Here is an 18,199-nt window from a genome sequence, read left to right on the forward strand (position 1 = left end):
TACAAATGAAAAGTTGAAATTGTAAGCAGTAATATTTACCCTTCATTTCAAGACACAAAGTTTTTGCTGTTACGGACTAACTCTGAACTCTGGTGTGACTAGTAACTTATGGTGGCTAAATGTTAGCCAGTGTTTGCAAACTTGGAAAAGATAATGCTGTGTAGCTGACATTAGAGTCAGTGCTACTGTTATAAATACTACTGAGCAGGTGGTTTCATTTACTGTTTTTCCATACTTGTTACTTGTGGCCACAGTGGCCGTTCACCTGAGAAAAAGTTCCTATACAGTCTTGCTTTAATGAAACAAATACTAGGTGAAATACTCATAGCCTTAAAGGGGCACCAGGGTTAAACTTGGCTGTCGGGCCCCTATTGACCTCCAACCCCACACCTATCACCCACTGTTCACCATTTGTGTACCCTGTCTCTCCCAACTTCTCATTAAGTAACGTGCAGACAGTGGACTATATGCCAGATTCATAATTTGCCTAGAGACCCAGAAATCAACCCATAAACCTACTACCAGTTTTTTTTCCCTGTGTGTCAGTTAGTGTGTGGTAATTAAACATAATTTAGGAATAAACATAACCCTCGAATATGCTCCATGTGAACCTAATGAAAACAAAAATGATAAATGTCTTAAAAACCATATTTTGACACAGGCACCCTCTTAAAAAAGACTGGATGACAAGATTAATAATGCAGGTCCCAGCTTAGTTGAAATTGTCCTCTAATGATGCAAATCTCTTACAAATCTGCACTTAATCAAATTACAAACATGCAGTGTATGTGCGAATTTGGGGGGGGGGGCATGCAGTATCACATATGAATCCATGCAGCAATCAATACCTGCATTTATTCACAAAGTAATTGTACTCTTACTAGACTGAGTTGTTGAATAAGAAAAAAGCAAATATGCACATTGGTGTTTTATATTTTTTAATTTAAAATCTAAGTGGTTATCTTCAGTAAGCGTTCTCCACAGCAGTTACAGCTTCTTTGCAAACAGGGTCCAGTTCTCCATCTCCACCTTCGGGGAAAAAGCACAGCGCGGGTTGCCAGAACGCTCAGCGCTTTGACATCACAGTGTCCGCTATCCGTCCTAACCAAACTCACCAAACTGCAGCTGCTTTATATTACAGCTGAAGACGATCTCCCCGTTGACAGCGAGCTCCACCATGTTCCAATCGCTCGTTTCTTCCAAGACGCTCTGGTGTCCTTGCGCTCTCAAAGCGGCTGCCGACATATTGGATGGACAATGTTTGACCTCACCTAAAACATTCAAGAAAACAGACAACAAGCAGGTATCCTAATTAGACTCTGATGCGGAGAGAAACATACCCTGGAGACCCTGCAGGCGGCGGGACCTGTGTTTGACGACCCCGTTGGATTCATAAGGTCCGCTGCAAATTGTCACTCGCGCGTTTCTCGGCATTGTTTGTTGTGGTCACCTGGGTAACTGTAACACAATGCACGCGGACTCCTTTCCCAAAATGTGTGCAGGATTCCCTATTCAGCATTAGGCTGTTAATGCTTTAGACACACTAAATTACAATATGAGAACCACAAAATTCTGATTGTAGCCTACTTTTGATAGTATGAGTAAAATGCTAATTCCACTTTATGAAAATTACTTTCAAGGAACTTTATTACTTTTCCTTAGGTCTTAATAACTAACCTTACTATGTCATAATTATATAATATAATTATATTTTGGGGCATGTGGGTGGGGAACAGGGAGCGTAGTGCAGGCTATGTCCAGCTATGCATGAGTAGTGGAATGAAAGGGAAGAACGTTGTGTGTAATTTTTCTTAAATTTATGGATGCAACGTTTTTTAATAATGTGTTTTGTATAGGCTATAGTCTCAGTTTTCCTTAAAATACATATTCTGGTTCCACATAGCAACATGGTCAATACATTCAGAGCAATTCTGACATGTTCAGATGCTTCAGTACCTGTAATGTGCACTAAGTGGATGTGTGTGCAAGGTGACATTTTTCATAAACCACAATCAGTTGGGAGATTTCTTTAAACTTTAACATTATATTGATATGCATCTATTCAGTAAAATGAACACAAGTCTTAATTTGATTTTGTTTTCTTTTAATCTTCAACAAGACTTCATAAATACAACACTTGGACAGTCATAAACACAGAGATCACTTCTGGTTAGTAAGTTTCATACTTTTCAAACTTGCATTTACACCCTGTAACAGTAGGCTATATCATACAAAAATAAATAACTTAATTGATATATTCTTCTCATAAATTTACAAATGCACAGTTTTCATCACACTTAACATTCTTTGATAGACTAACGATCCCTTGATCACTTGCTTTTTGTTTCTTGTGTGCACAAGCACAACACAAGTCTCAGTATACAGAATACAGTACAGTATGAACTCACATCTAATGATTTTATAAAATAATAAATTTTTCAATAGACATTTTAGTAATATGACATCTATTGTTGGTACAATAGACAGCCATTTACAAAGACAACACAAATAGATATTGCATAGAAGATTCTAGTTTTACAATTGTACCATAATCTTCAGAAAATCAATAGATAGCAGCATGCGATTTCCAAGTTGACATACGATGACACAATCAACCATTTATCATAACTCACAGACTACTTTTGCTCCATCAAACTAACTGACAGGCTTCACGGACAAAATGATGCAGACATGGAAAAAGGAGAGTGAATTCTGAGTGCTAGACTCTCTTTTCTGTAATTTTTATGTTTCCCACCAACCGTATCAGTAGCACTGGTTGTCAACAGCAATAAAAATACTCTATTCTTTGGCTAATTCATCTCAATTTAGTGCAAAACAACAATCAAAAGCACAAGTTTATTTTACGTACAGACAGTAGCCACTTTGACATACATTTGAATTACTGCTGTATATTGGATATTTTTTGTGAAAACAACCAAACACCTCTAATATTCTCTAAATATAAGTTGATTACATCATCAGCAGCACCTAATACACTTAACAATACAATTAACAACAAAACAGCTTTACATTTTGTTTTACAGTTTATGTATATTTGTGAATGACTTGAGAAATATGTTGTTGCAGCACAAAAAACACACATTTAAACTCACACCACCACTATTTTGAATGGCACTGACAGTTTCCTATGATTGACTTCCATTCTTTAAAGCTTGTGCCTCTCCCTGTGATGGAGTCTTGGTATGAGCCTCTACTTTAGTCTGGTCCGGTGTCTCCAGCAGAACCTGTGGCAGTGGATGCTGATTCTTGGTCAGGTCAGCTGGTCTCTGCTGCGGTGTTTTGTTTTGCCAGTTTGTGTCTGTTTGCGTGTGCGTCTCCAGCGTCTGACCCCGTCTTTGCTCGGTCGGATTGGAGCTGGAGTTACATTTATTGCACAGATCCCTCATGTCCAGGAGTCCGCGCACCAGACACTTGACAAATTCTGCTGAACATGTCTGCAGGCTCTCGTGGAAACTGGACACAGAGAAGATAATGTGCTCTGACTGAGGGTTGTAGCATGCTCCATAGCCATTTGGAACCACAGGTCCGTAGCAGCAGAACATCTCAACAGTAGTAGGGACCTGAGGGAAGAGTGGAATCCTTCAGTACTGAACACTGTCCGTTTTATTAGGTGTGTGTTGTAAAGTTTGTTGTCTGCCAGTTATATAAAGAAAACCTAAATTGCAGTTATAACTAAAATAACCAAGTGGCATTTTATCAAAAAAAAATCTCTATCTCTCTAGTGTCACCTCTGGTGAAACAGCACAGGTGTGTGCTTGCAGATTTAGTATTGCACTTTCATAAATTTGGGTAATTCAGAAGAGACAGAAAAGAATTATCAAAAATAAACCAGCTGAGGCTGAGATATCCTGACTTTTGTCTCTAGTATGGGTCAAGCTCCAAAAATGCTGGATTCTGTAGTGTCTTTCATTTAAAGCTGCAATGATTAATCGATTGGTTGATTGAAAACAAAATGAATGTGCAACTTTTAGATAATATAGATAATAAATTGATCATTTAAATCATTTTTCAGGCAAAAATGCAAAAAATCTGATTTTTCCAGGTTCTCAAATGTGAGGATTTAAAGTGTTTCTTGTTCTTATGTTATAATATATTAAATATTTTGGAGTTTTGGACTGTTGGTCCGACAAAGCAAGACATTGGATGACATCACCTTGTGTTTTAGGATATTGTGATCGTCAGTTTTCATTGTTTTCTGATATTTTACAGAACAAACAATGAATCAATCAATTGAGAATGTAGTCTGCAGATTAATCTATAACAACAATAATCATTAGTTGCAGCGCTACTTTCATTAGAACCGTCTTGGCTCCTAAACGCGGACTTCTCTTAAACCCCACTCCTCCCGTTTGTGGCTTAGGCTTTTTTGTTAAAAATGTTAATTCTCAGACAAAAGCTGAGAATACCGAAGACTGAGCGGTACTCCATGTTACTAGTAAACTGAACTTCATAGATTTGTGGAGTGTCCCTTTCTAAAACATTTTTGATTAAGTATAGCTACAGCTTAATGTTCTAAATTCATAAGACCATACCTGGCTTGTAGAGAGAATGAACTGATTACTGATGAGATGGGCTTCGTCTTTGAATATTTCTGGCTTCTCCATCTTCAGTTCATGTGCAATTTCACGAAGTCCCAGTAAGTGATTGTCTATTGCCTTCCCTGTAATAGCCTGAAAAGGAGAATTAATGCATATTGTAGGCTAATTGTATTTTACTTGCAATAGAAATCTGGATGAGGTTAGAGAATATTTACCAGAATAGTATAATTTGTCTGTGAAGTTATGGCATCTCGTAACAGCTCCATCTTTTCTGTATCCTGGAGAAACAAACAACTGAGAATCAATGCTAGACTATTAAATACCTTTATTTACAGTAAGCAGTTTTTCAGGGTGGAGCACATCAAGTACAGTCTACTACATCATGAAGTACAAAATCGAATGACATCATTATATTACATTTCATCACATCATTCAAACTGAGTTTTTACTCTGCAACAGCAGTCATTTAAATTAGACAGTATGACTGTAACATCCCAATCATCTTACGCCTGTGCTTAGTTCCCCATCAGTCATTGCTTTTGCAAAGGCCATGGCTTCTGGTGTGGCTGAGCGGATGTTGTCCACTCTGCCTTCCTGAAAACGCCGTATAGAAGCGCTCTCATACGTCGACACTGTTCTGCGGTGACATCTAGAGTAACACACAAAGAGAAAGCCTTGTAGCTTGGAGCCCCGGGTTAAAGTGACATGTCAGAATCCTGATATATATTTATCTTTTTCTTACCGGTAGTAGGCTAACTGAAGAGCAACCTGGATGTAGGCATCTGGACTCATTTTCTGCTTTTTGATAAACTCTTTCCCGTAATCGTGGAATTTGTGGACATTCATGTCCAGATTTTTCACCAGCCTGAGCAGATAAGAATGAATCCTGCTATGAGCTGAAAGCATGTATTCATTTGTTTGAGTATACAGAAACCAGAGAAGAGCCAGACCTCTGTAGTTTGTCAGCGGAAGAGGCGAGGAGTTTGTGAATCTCTGGAGTACATTTCCAGCGGAGTCTGCGTGGTGCATGCAGCTCGCTCACACTTGCAGCCCTCACCAGCTTTGATGGGCTGCCAATCCTGATATCACATGGGAATATAATATAATTTAAAAATATATTTTTAAGTATAATCTTATTTGGATTTTCTGAGAATATGCCGCTAAATAGCACACACCTATGTTGCATTCTTTCTTACATGTATTTGAGTAGATACTCTGTACACTGCACTAGTACAATTCCTTCAAATGGTGAGTGTTCACACACGACTCCGCAGCAGCCATCAGCTCCTACGACAAACTGACAGTAATGTATATTTTCAGTGCCATTTTCTTGAGTTAAACCAAACTGCAATGATAGATTAAAGTTACATGAAAGTTACATCAAACATGTAATTCAATGGGAACACCCAGCTTCCATCAGAATTTCTTTAAATGTAAATTCTTAACTTTACATTACATCCAGATGTGATGTCCTCAGTAATTAAGGCGGTAACTCAACCCTACTGTATAACATCCATGCTTCATCTACATTCCTTTTGTCCTCACCTCCTTCTTTCTTCTTTTCCTCAATAACAATGGTTTAACCAGTGAGATTCACAGTGTGCAACAAGTCAAGAAGGCACACATTAAAGTAGCCTTAATAGCCAAATGTGCTCACTAACCTGCATCGGCTTGTCATACCAGCGGTTGCCCCCATTCTTGGCCACTCCTCCGCCGTGCAGCATCAGCATGGCACGTGTGGTGTCACTTAGCTCAGGCCCAGTGGCGTCATCAAGACAGACCAGACACAGACAACGCTCGATCATGTCCAGAGAGTCCCTGTTAGTAGACTCTAGAGGATAATATGTTAAAATAAGTCAATTATGTGGGACAAATACACTGAGATCCACTGGACTTAAAAACTATTCAAAGACCTACCTCTCATTAGCACACTACGAGCCTCGGCCCACTCTGTCCGTCCATCTGAAGTGAGAAGACCAATAGGTGGGAGCCGCTCTTCTTCGCTGCCAGCCATCCTGGCGATCTTCTCCAGCTGAGTCAGCAGGTCTCTTTCATTCAGTCGGCGGAAGTTGATCACCACATCCAGCACAAAGAACTGGACAGGGGTTCAGATCAGACATAGGCTGTTTCAATGCACTTGTCCCTGATGTTTTAGCTGGGAATCTATACTGCAGGCTGAAGCACATAGGATAATTGTTTTCCTTAAGACATGAACACATGGGGACATCTGGTAGGGTGTCCATGCTGAAGGGCAACAGAGGATTAAAGGAATCTATCAGGTATGATAACATCATATTTACTGAAGTGATGGCTGGGATTTGAAAATTAGGCAACATTGCTACAACAAAGTCCCAACTGGGAAAGTAACATGAAAGATCAATGTACAATAAGACATGTTGTAAAAAAGCCTGCAGTATAACCAGATTATCTATTCTTATCTATTCCTTTATTTGCAGGTCAAACTACAGGTTACCAAAATCAAAATATCTGTAATAATCCCTCACTGCATTGGAAAACAGTGTGTGACTAAACCAGGCTATTGGCCTGTAGACTGTGGTGGATGTTTACTACAGGTAGTTTAGGTTAGTTTTCATTGTTCACTGTTCAATGTTTACCAGTGTTTTCTCTTCCAAATATGTTTGGTTATTGGTTTTTAATCATTATCTAGCTGCTTATGCCTTGTTGGACTTGTAGCTGAGCATCCTGGATATTCAGCAATGTCACAATGTTCACAGATCTCTGCAATTAACTTATTAGGGTTAGGAATGCTGTCCGAGACTAACAACATAAAATAAGAGTTGTCATAAAAAAAATAGATAAAGATTGAACACTAAAGTTTCCATTGGAACTATTTCAATATTTTTCAATCTGTGATAGATGGGTTCTTTAATCTGGAAAGCTAAACTAAATTGAGATAAATCTGAATCTGATGTTTTTATCTTCATATTCAGCAATTATTGCAAGTGGGAACAACTGACTGACATCTGAATGCTTATTTGAGCACATTTTCTGTGGAGTTGCAACACAGTGGCATGCTGAAAGCTGCTGGCTGATAATTAACTTAACAGAGAGCAGTTGTCGGTGGGCTGTGGCTGTTAATCACTCATTGGGAGATAAGTGAGTATAGTGTCCACAGAGCCTGTTTACAATATCATCAGTCGCAAGTGATGATCCATATGTTCTGCTGTGACAGGGACACAATGTATAGTCTAATTCTCACTCTAAGTAAATGAAACTCGCTGTAGACATTGTTTTTTGTTCTCTGGTTGTTGTGAGGTCACCTGAGGTGATTAATCCATGGCATATTTAGGACCTAATCTGTATTAGATCATACGTTAGGGATGAAAGTTCATTCTTGACCTTCAGATTAAAGACAGCATGTCAGATGGTTGAAACCTAGGGAAAAAGTAAATGGACCTTGAGTTGAGGTTGATTGTCAAACTAATGTTTTCAAAGTCAAGAATGAATTTTTATGCTTATAAGCCATCACAATTGAGAGGTCCTGAAAGCGCTGAGCTCACACATCAACTGATCCATCTCCAACTGGAGACTTTGGAACTTGAGAAATTGGACCTTGGTATTGTTTTGTCAAACAAGTCCATGACAACTTTGGGTTTCTTTTTCACTGTGTCTGACCTGGTTTTTACAAGCCACAATGATGTGTTCAGGTTCTGGCATCACGCTACTCTCCTGGGCCACTAGTGTGTCCCTCTCAGGCCCCGGTAGACGGTAGGAAGAGAAGAGGCGATAGTATTGCTCCATACATAGAGGAGTTCCAGCCAGCTGGCCCCGGGCGTAGTCCACGGGCAGTGCACGTCTACACACAGACACGCGACTTTGTCAGGCCTTTTACTTACACATAGAAAATAATTCTATTGTGATTGAATCTCTCAAGTTCATTAATACTCTCATTGTGACTTACGCATCAAGGAGAGTCTTGTACTCCAAAACTCCAGAAATTAAGTGTGCAGCAAACCTAGAAATCAAAAAATTGTAATTGTAAAATAGTTCCCAAAAAAGAAACACACACGTTGTACTCTGTCGCTCCTTTGCACACTCACTGAGCCTGCATGGGATAATGATTGCCGCTCTTAGCCATGTTCTTGTGTAAAGCATTACACTTAACAATACAAATGCTATATGTAAATCATCTGGTTAAGGAGCCAGTCCCAGATCAATACCCTGTTAACCAAACCACAGCCTTCATTGTCTATTAACCTTGCCACCTGTAGCGTGGCCTGGCCTCTCAGCCCTCAAGGTGTTCTGGATAATGACCCTATCTGTCAATGTGTAGCAACGAAGTGTTCAATTTGCTATAATCTATTAAAGCCAGTCTGTGAGTTATTTATACAGTTCACTATCATTTCTCAAGTCTTCCTGCACTCAATAATGAAATATCGCCTGTCAAGTGGTAACTTGATGTATGGCAATCACAGCTTGTTCTTTTACATTAGAGGATGGCTTACAAGGGACAGTGCTACTGCATGACAATATATTGGTTTGTCTTGTCTTATTGTATCACAGCGTGAGGTTTCTCTCATGACTCACTTTTCTTGCTTGTGCACTGTCTAATACCTTAGAGAGTCGATGGGAGCCCTAAAGTTCTGCTTAGGGAAGACCATCACAGGACTGGAGTGGACGGGCAGAGCCAGTCTGTTGTTCAGGTACATGTCATTCAGCCAGTATTCATACACCTGCAGTAGGAAATAGAGGAATTTGTTTAAAGGAACAATCTATTGGTAATTGTGATCTAATAGTGAACAAAGGAGGAGCACCAACACAAGCAAAGAAAACACAATGTTGAATGTTGCTATCGGTTTGAAATTGATTGATAAGTCTACACAGACTGAGTCTTACAGACTTAAGTCTGTAAATGTTTTCCAATACTGTGAAAGGTTTGTTTACATCGGTAATGCAGTAATGGTACATTTAATATATATATATAAAAATGTCAGAGGTTTGCCCTTTAAAACTGTGTATTTTTACCACAGCATTATTTACTGAAGAATTTATCTTAACTTTAAAGTTTTAGGTTTTAATAATTAATCATAGTCCTTAGTGTTGCTAGCTGACACCTTGTTTTTGGATTTGCACACCATCTGTTTACCCAGTTTGCCTTGTTCTCCCTCCTCTCCATGAGTTTGCTCTGTAGTAGCTCCCCCACTCCTCCAGGGGCTCCAAACTGCTTCACTATATTTTGAGTCTTGTTGAACTGCTCCTCTGTGAGCAGGTGCTTCATACACCGCAGGTACATGTCCAGTGTGTCTTTCAGGGCGGGGAGCGGCAGCTTTGGAAGACCCTGAACAGCGTCGGGGATAACAAATCACCAAAAATGTTTCTAAATTCGTGACTGTGCATCTCCCCTAACACACAAGCAGTATGAGTTTATCAAGAAAATGCTTTAAATAAATAACAATTACTGAGAACAACTTCAAACTTGTAGATTATTAACTTCACTTGACTCAGAATAAGGAAATATTTAATTAAAATGTCACAGTATAGTAACCTATTCTTAAAAATCATGGATACTTTTTTAAAATTCGATTTCATTACTGAATCTTAATATTCTTTACATACAAAAATTTTGGCGGTCCTAATTGATAAAACAGTTTTTCTCTCATGCATATTCCTGTAAAACAGATGTAGAAATAAGTCAGATATAAGATATTTACATCTCCGCCCCCTATGGAGGGCTCCTGGTCCAGAACTGGCATGTTGGCGGTACAGAGCAGGAGCCAAGTATGCTGATTTCCTCTGAGACAGAGTCTGTGTCCACAAATAAAATGATCTCAGGATCAAGTTCCGACAAATGAGTGCGATTTAAAACTGAAAGTTAAAACAGTCAGTCAATCTGTAGTTGTCTTTAAATGTAACACAACTGTGGGGATATTTACAACAAATGTACAGTGCTACTCAATAAATAAAGCATAGGCTATCTACTAAGAAAATACAAGAATGCGCACCTTGGGAGATGTTCACTTGCGGCATCATTTTCAAAATTGTTTCGAAAACCTGCGCATTTGATGTCAGCATGCGATCATGAATAACACTAATAAATGCACCAAATTTAAATTTAAATTAATCATTACATAAAAATGAAATGTTTTACTCACCAGAAAGAAAAAAACACAATCCCACTTGTCCCGGGGCTCAAGCACTGAGTTTAGGTTTATCCATCTAGACTTTAGTCCATTTCTGGCAAAATTTCTTTTAAATTTCACAACTATGATCCTTCATCATTTTGAGCATCTTTAAATCCCCAGCATGACAAGAGCACACAACTCCTTCGCTGGCTCAGGAGAGATGCTGAGAATGATACCTCACCCTCCTGGCAGCCAGGCTCCTCCCAGAAGTCCTGCTATTCGCCAAGAAGTTTATTTGGCAATTCACATCCTCGCCCCACCTTATTTAGACAACGTCTGAACGGCCTAAGGTGCTCACAGAAGAACAATTAGGATGTGTTTAGCATGGACTTCTTCCCTTGGCTTTTTGAATTTTCAACACTTTTCGTCAGCAATTTGGGCGAATGCATTGCTTCCACCTCACTGCATCTGACTGGTTTAATTGGCGTTGTGTATTGAATATTACATGCAAAGATTTGCATTTTGGACAAGCGTAGATGCCCTGACAAACTGCTGATTTTCCACACAGTATTAACGTCAGGATCCTATATAAAACTATTATTATATTTTGTTCCCAAACTGTTTTTAATTCAGATAATTACCTTTTCTATATTGGCTTATTTTTAGTACTAGTAAGAAGCACAAAACTTCCTCAGTTTAGGCTTAATAACTTTGATATTCGATTGTTCAATTAATGCTTATTCAAAGGGAAAATCCAGGAATGTGTATAAGTGAAAAACGTTTTCTAAATATAACCATAATTTTAAAAGCAACATCGTGTCATCATTATGATTCTATTAGTATGGATTCCTTCACTTGTAGAGGAAGTAACAATTGTCTTATGCAGAAATAAATAATTTCATTAATTGCCTAAATTAAAAAAACATAAACATTGTCATTCACATAATATTGATTTAATTATGTACATGAATATACATGTATGTACAGTGCAGATTATACAACGAGGCTATGCATTCCAGGAGTACATCATCCAAAATAAACAAAATAAACAGACATCAAGAAGTAGATTTCCGTTCATGTCTATCTGTTTTATCTTTCTAAAACTGACGTGTGACATATTGCATATCGAGTTTAGCAGCACAACTCTGGCAAAATAAATACAGTTTACATTGAAAGACGCAGATACATTACAGTTTTGTTTAAAATACATTTACACATAATCCCTGAATACGATATGAGTCCGTTTTTGATACAGTGATACATACTGTTAATGAATAGACATTTATGTCAACAAATCGTTCACAATACTCCTACTTTAAGATGAACAAACGCCAGCGAGCGCCTTTCTACTGCAAAAGCTTGAAGCTACTTGATTTGACAATACCCGGGGGAAATTGTCACCAGAAGCAGGAAAATGATTTATGTTGTTACACAATCCTAATCGTGTTATGCAATTGATTTGATCGGATGGGATGCACACAGCTCTACATGGGCACTTTGATAGTTTCACTCAGTTAAAGGTATTTTACGCATACTCTCCTCCTGAGGATTCCTCCTCTGAATACGACCGTTGCGCAAAGGTTTCAGTGCCGTTCTCGTCGATCGTTGTGCACAACCCCTTTCTCTTCTTCTCTCGTTGCTCCATCTTAATCGTATCATACAGTCCCGTTGGGCCATCCTCCAGGAGCATATTTCGCTCGGAGAAAGAAGGTTTCATCTTTGTCACGTTCTTCAGCAGAAGGAGCGCCGGTGCGTAAAGTACATTGGCGAGGCCCATGCCCAAGTTGAGCTGAACAAAGCCCAGGTCGTGCACTATCTGTCCTGCCACCACCGGCCCCAGGGCATAGGCCACGCAGTAAGAGATGTCTGCAATGGCGTACACACTTCCATACACCGACACATGTCGCACATCCACTAGGAAACCCAGTGTCGGCAGGAGCGCCGTGTCCACGAAGGCGATGCCAAAACAGATTCCGCACAGAGGGATCATGAGCTGTCCAAAGTTTTTACAGGCTGGCACTGTGCAGGAGCTTGCGCCTATGAACACCATACCTATAGCCCCGTAAAACCACTGGAGATGTGGGTACTTGGCTGCTAATTTGACAGTGAGATATACACCTAAGACATGAGGGAAGAAGGCAGGGAACCACGTCATACCGATCTGCCACTGACTGGCGTGCATGTTCTCCTCCATCCAGGTGGCGATTGTGGGCTCCAGGAAGGCTAGAGGGATGTTACAAATTGTCAGAGCACCAGCCACTACAGCAATATATGGATCAATCATCAGTTTATAGATGGGGGTTCCCACTGGCATGTTTTCTCTCTCTCGATTAGAGAAAGGTTTCAGCACAATCAGGCACATTATGCCATCGATGAGACAGATCGAGGCCAGAATCAGGAAAGGCACCCGCTTCCCTGCGAACTGATAGAGGACACCTCCGAAGGGGGGCGCCACAAGACTTCCAAAAGAAATGAAAGCCAAGGCAATACCCAGCGCTTTGCTCCTCTCTTTCTCCTCTTGGTACTTGTCTGCGATCAGAGCTATCCCCGAAGTGTCCGCGAAAGCCGAGCCGAGGCCCTGCATGCTGCGCGCCAGGAACAGAGTCGCGTAGTTATCTGCGAAGGCAAAAATAATGGTGGAGAGAAACATGACACTGAGACCGATGAAGAGTGGAATGTCGTATCCGACTCTGTCTATAAATGTTCCACTTAAGGGGTTCACTAGGAGCTGCAGGATGGCCTTGGAGGCAAAAAGAACACCAATCTGTAGGTCGAAGTTCCCCTTGGGTACTTGGGTGCTGTTAGTGGAGTTGATGTGTGGTGCAGCAGCTTGGGCAAGATCCGCTGCATTCTGTAGCCCTTCAAGGTAATCGGGTATAATTGGCACAATTACCATGTAAAGCATGTTGTCTAACAAAAGTACTACACAGACTATTACTAGAATAATCCGTTTCTGGCGAACTGGGTCTTGGATTACATTGCCCAGTTGTTTAGTTCTTTCGCCCATCTTGGACAGTTTGGAGGCGGCAGATTGCGCTAAATTATTGGCTTGTCCCTCTGTGGTCCCCTCCGGCTCCATAATTTTCTCCCTTTCTGGCTCTGGTCTTGTCTTTTGAAAAAGAAAATCGGCTCCCCAAGTTGATTTGTTTACAGAATTACGCACGCTTGGTACATCTGTTCTGTCTTTGATTTCGTTTTCTTATCCAACACCGGGAGCCCTGCTAATGAGCTAGATAACTTTCCTCTGCTTTACCTCTTCCCTGTCCCTTGCGCCGTCCGTCATCGCACGCACTTTTCCACTCCCGTGACTTGGACTCGTTTTATCCCCGTCGTCCCTAGTTGCTTCATTGTCTCATATCCCGTCATTCAGGTGACGCGCTGGTCCCGGACTGCAGTTACAGGTTGGGGATTCACCTACAGCTCACAGTGCCGGCTCCATTGGCGCACTAGCTGTTTTAGATTCGTCTGCTGCGCGCTTCCGGCTCCCAAACGCTCCCAGCTGTCTCCAGTCACCTGTAACGCTGTGAGCTAAGTCATCATTTCACATCAGCCGGACTGGTTTTTGTCGGCCGTGGAAAGAATACACACTGCAGTTTGTTGACTCCCATAGGTGTCCCCCTTCCCCCTCCCATCTTCGCCGATGGCTGTGACGCACGGTCCTGCTGCTCTCCAGAAGATCTTTTATGCTAATTAATACAAAATCCCTAGTGCGCACTGCTGTCCGGTCAGTTGCTTCAAGGCAGAGCCGAGGATGCATAATGCTGTCAGATGATGTAATTTTTAACCTCCTCAATTTGAAACTACACTTATCTGCAATTTGATTATTTAAGTCAATCGCTAAAACTATGCGCACGTTTAGCGTTTGACTTAACGTGGGGTTAATAACTTAAGGGAACCTGTGAGTTATTCACCTTGAGCTCAGAATCATCTCTGCCACAAACAAAACAGAACAAAACTAAAATCCACACAGATTTCCGCCTTACTGGATAAGAAGATTCAGCACCACACTCCAGTGGACAGCTCCACAGAAGATGTCACTAATAGGAGGTGAAAGCGATGAAAATTAAATTCACCAACATTTTCGGTCTAATAGAAACCTACCAACCACCTCACCTCATTATGTTCTTAAAAGCAAGATGTTGGTGGTGCTTCTCGGACAACAGGGGTCCGAGGTGACTTTAGGTTCAAGCCCCGACATCCAAACTGCATCCACTACTGCGTGTTTGTGTGAAAGTGTGCTTCAAAGAGAAACATCTTACCGCGGTCAATCTTCACGATCGGTATTAAAATTATCATCTATATTTCCATATATTATTGGCCTATTATTGACTTCCTTTTCTTTCAAAATGTACTGAACATTTTGTCTCTTTTTTTAAACAAATATAACTTTTAAAATCTCGCTAACGTTTAGACGTCCACGCTGGATACACATTGTTGCAGTAAAAATCTAGAACTCTACAAGTCTACTACTTTCGTATTTCAAGAAAGGTTCAAGAGATCGTATTTGTTCTGCTTTCAGTCGACATGAGACAAGTGAACATGGAATTTAAATAAAGCTGGACGCTGACATCTACCGGCGTAGAAATGCTTCTGCAGCTGTCACCAACATTTACCGTTCTCGGCGAAAGCACTCTGCTAATGGAAATAATTTGATTTCAAATGCAAATCAACGTCTTAAGAGAAGTTTCTTGAATCACTTATCAAATTGCAGTCAGCTTTCTTTAGATACGTTCTTTCAAGGTATTGATTAAGACATGGTCTCCCTCCATGGGAAGCGTTTTCTACTGTTGTCTCTGTTTTGTTGTCAGCCTTTGCAGCAGACTACAGACTGATTAGCTCTGAAACATAAGACAGAGCAGTATTGACATCTAGTGGAGGAAAAATTAATTGGTTCAAAATACATTTGAAGCCCGAAAAGTGGACCCTACCAGAACACAGATGTGCGTGTTGACATCTTAAGTTTCAGTCATGTTGATTATTAACAGTCATATTTTCCCTGTTGGTTTTTCTCTTTCGGTGTCACGTGTCCTTGTTCTGCCAGTAGATGTCCTCATACCCCTTTGCATTTTCACTGAATTACAGTTAAAGACTGCTTTTCTGATTTCCAACTTTTTATACTTGTCACAGCATAACAATGTCCACATTATACTGTCAGTAACAAACAACATAATTTTGTGTGACATTAAGATATATTTTTCTCTCTTTCCCTTTTATCACAAGGGCCAAGTAAGGGTATAGAAGACAGAGACCCAGGCCTGGCAACTGTGAAAATAAGCCAAGTACACATACCAAAAATACAAGAATACAACCACATAGGTTAAATGTATATATAAATGTTTCCATAAACACAATGAAATCACAGTGCTTCATTGCTAATCATGCAACACAGATCTACCAAAACGCAGGATAACACGTTTTTTGATGAGACTTACTTTTTCATGGTCAGTGAGATGTGGGGAGGATGGTGGGCCATGTTTGGCATGTGTGTGATGTCTGGCCATTGCATAGTGCAGATTTCCTGTTCTAATGGCTGTTTTGTGCCATGAAAAACAAATTTTAAGAGCTTTGAGAATTGCTTTATGAGTTCTGGCAAGTGCAGTGGTATATGATATATGTGCATGTCAGACTGTCAGACAACTACATATGCAAGGATGAATATTGGTCGAATGCAATTAATTTAGCTTTAAACCACTACAGACGCTGTACATTTCCAGTGTCTTTGAAGCAAATCAGACAAATCCAGCCGGCCGTTTTCCCTGGAGCTTTGTTTGACGTAGACGGCTTAAATCCAGGCAATACATGTTAGGAATCTAACCAAAAAGGGGGCTCAACATTTTTCAGTTTTATTTTTAGATGAAATGTTACGTCACATTAGTGAGAGAACAGCCTTGATAATCACATTTATTTCCTTCAGTAAACATACTGTAACTGGTAAGCTTCAGCAGAGTCATGAAGGCCTGGCGTCTGGTTCATCCAAGAGACTGCTGTGCTCTCTCTCTCTCTCTCTCTCTCTCTGTGTCTCTCTCTCTCTCTCTCTCACACACGCACACACGCACACACACACACACACACACACACACACACACACACACACAGGAAGTTACAGATTAACAAACACAAAAAAATCTAAGTATACACAGCCTTGTTTAGTGGTTTTGCTGGTCACCTTTTTTTGGGGGGAAAACAATCTGTTTTTAGTTCAGTGTCCTCTTGACTGTTGCAGGGGGAGGAGTCTGCACTGTCCTCATAACTGGTTAGGCTGTTTAGGGGATCAACATTTTTTGCTGTTTTCCCAGTGATTCTGATCTGATTTGAAAGTAGCTCAGGAGATTCAAGATCCCCATGTAATCTTGTGCAGTCGCTGAAGTATTAATTTCTAACAGCTGAACAAAAGCCCAAGCCACTGCAGCCAAATGCACAAAGATAAAAAAAATATAATATAAGTTGTTCTTTTGGTAGACTAAAATCTGTAAATAGATGGAATAGTATAGATTGACCAAACACGCATAAAATAACAACACGGTACTTGCTGGACTAGCAGGACAGAGATAAGTTTAAAAATTTGTAGCAGTCTGTAAAGATGTTTGTAGGCAAATTCCTCAACTATCAGACTATCAGAGTTCACATGGTTTGCATACCAGCTGTGGTGGGAGACAAACTAAAATCCTTAAATTGTAGCAATACTACTGTTGCATTAACACAGACAAGAGTCATCAATAACAGTAAACAGATGTTAGCAGTACACAGTAAAAACACTTATTGTGAACAGGATTGTGACTTGGACCTCCAGTTTTGGGGATGTCTATGCTTCTGGATCAACTGAAGAGAGAAAGGAAGAAAATAAGCATGGACACGTAGAAGGAAGGACGACAAAAGGGGTGAAAAAAGAAGCAAAGTAATCAGGAAAGAGGTAAGAGGAAGGAAGGGCATGAGAGAAAGAAAGAAAGAAAGAAAGAAAGAAGGAAATGGAAGAAATAAGGAAAATAATCAGGAAAAAAGAAAATAGGCTGTTCCTGAAAAGTTTACATTGTGGATAATATTTTTAGCCACGCCAATAGCATGATTCTAGCGCCACATTTTTGGCGGACATTGCCTGGTACCCAGCATGTTAGCATTGTCACTGTTAGCATGCTGACTCTTATTACTTGACAACAGTGATACAGTACTTTATGATCTTGTCTCATGTTAATGTACAATCCATGCTGTGGAGTGTACATTATGTGTGACTCTAACATGCGGCAGTTGGAGTGCAGAGGACACTGGACACCAATCAAGAACCGGGCATTTAAACAGTCAAAGAATAGATGCGTTGGAAGATGCAGAAGGAAATGGAAAGCAATACAGATTTACATACACATCCTTTAGTTGGTGCTGCCTGTATATTGCATTTGAAAAATAAGCACAGTTGATTGATAGGATTATCCGTGTAGCTGAATGGATTAAAAGCAACATCATTCCCACATGTGAAATCCCTTCATTTAATCAAAGTGCAGTGCAAGCTGCTACCAATGCTGACTGGGGAGATTCATAATTAACTTAATAGGAGAACTGCATGTG

The 18,199-nt window shown here is 40.2% G+C and overlaps 3 protein-coding genes across 4 annotated transcripts; all 3 read right to left on the bottom strand.

The window, feature by feature from the left end:
- Window positions 1-921: 921 nt before the first annotated feature.
- Window positions 922-1,465, bottom strand: lg15h10orf53 (linkage group 15 C10orf53 homolog). Of its 2 annotated transcripts, none has more exons than XM_046071230.1 (3): window positions 1,341-1,465; window positions 1,116-1,235; window positions 922-1,029 (listed from the first exon to the last, which is right to left on the bottom strand). In XM_046071230.1, exons 1-3 carry the CDS (start codon window positions 1,432-1,434, stop codon window positions 965-967), a joined length of 279 nt encoding a protein of 92 aa, XP_045927186.1. In that variant the 5' UTR covers window positions 1,435-1,465; the 3' UTR covers window positions 922-964. The 2 variants fall into 2 exon arrangements, with proteins under 2 accessions (XP_045927186.1, XP_045927187.1); XM_046071231.1 differs by having other exon boundaries at window positions 1,116-1,271; window positions 1,367-1,451.
- A 1,681-nt stretch (window positions 1,466-3,146) lies between these two features.
- chata (choline O-acetyltransferase a) lies at window positions 3,147-10,273 on the bottom strand. Its single transcript, XM_046071072.1, has 14 exons — window positions 10,232-10,273; window positions 9,667-9,858; window positions 9,135-9,253; window positions 8,482-8,535; window positions 8,196-8,376; window positions 6,477-6,654; window positions 6,221-6,390; window positions 5,756-5,856; window positions 5,510-5,638; window positions 5,302-5,424; window positions 5,067-5,208; window positions 4,775-4,837; window positions 4,554-4,691; window positions 3,147-3,581 (listed from the first exon to the last, which is right to left on the bottom strand). Exons 1-14 carry the CDS (start codon window positions 10,271-10,273, stop codon window positions 3,147-3,149), a joined length of 2,067 nt encoding a protein of 688 aa, XP_045927028.1.
- A 1,894-nt stretch (window positions 10,274-12,167) lies between these two features.
- On the bottom strand, window positions 12,168-13,721 carry slc18a3a (solute carrier family 18 member 3a). The gene has a single exon (XM_046071240.1). It carries the CDS (start codon window positions 13,719-13,721, stop codon window positions 12,168-12,170), a length of 1,554 nt encoding a protein of 517 aa, XP_045927196.1.
- Window positions 13,722-18,199: the final 4,478 nt, after the last annotated feature.

Source organism: Micropterus dolomieu, linkage group LG15 (genome assembly GCF_021292245.1).
Source record: "Micropterus dolomieu isolate WLL.071019.BEF.003 ecotype Adirondacks linkage group LG15, ASM2129224v1, whole genome shotgun sequence".
NCBI classification, from domain to species: Eukaryota; Metazoa; Chordata; class Actinopteri; order Centrarchiformes; family Centrarchidae; genus Micropterus; species Micropterus dolomieu.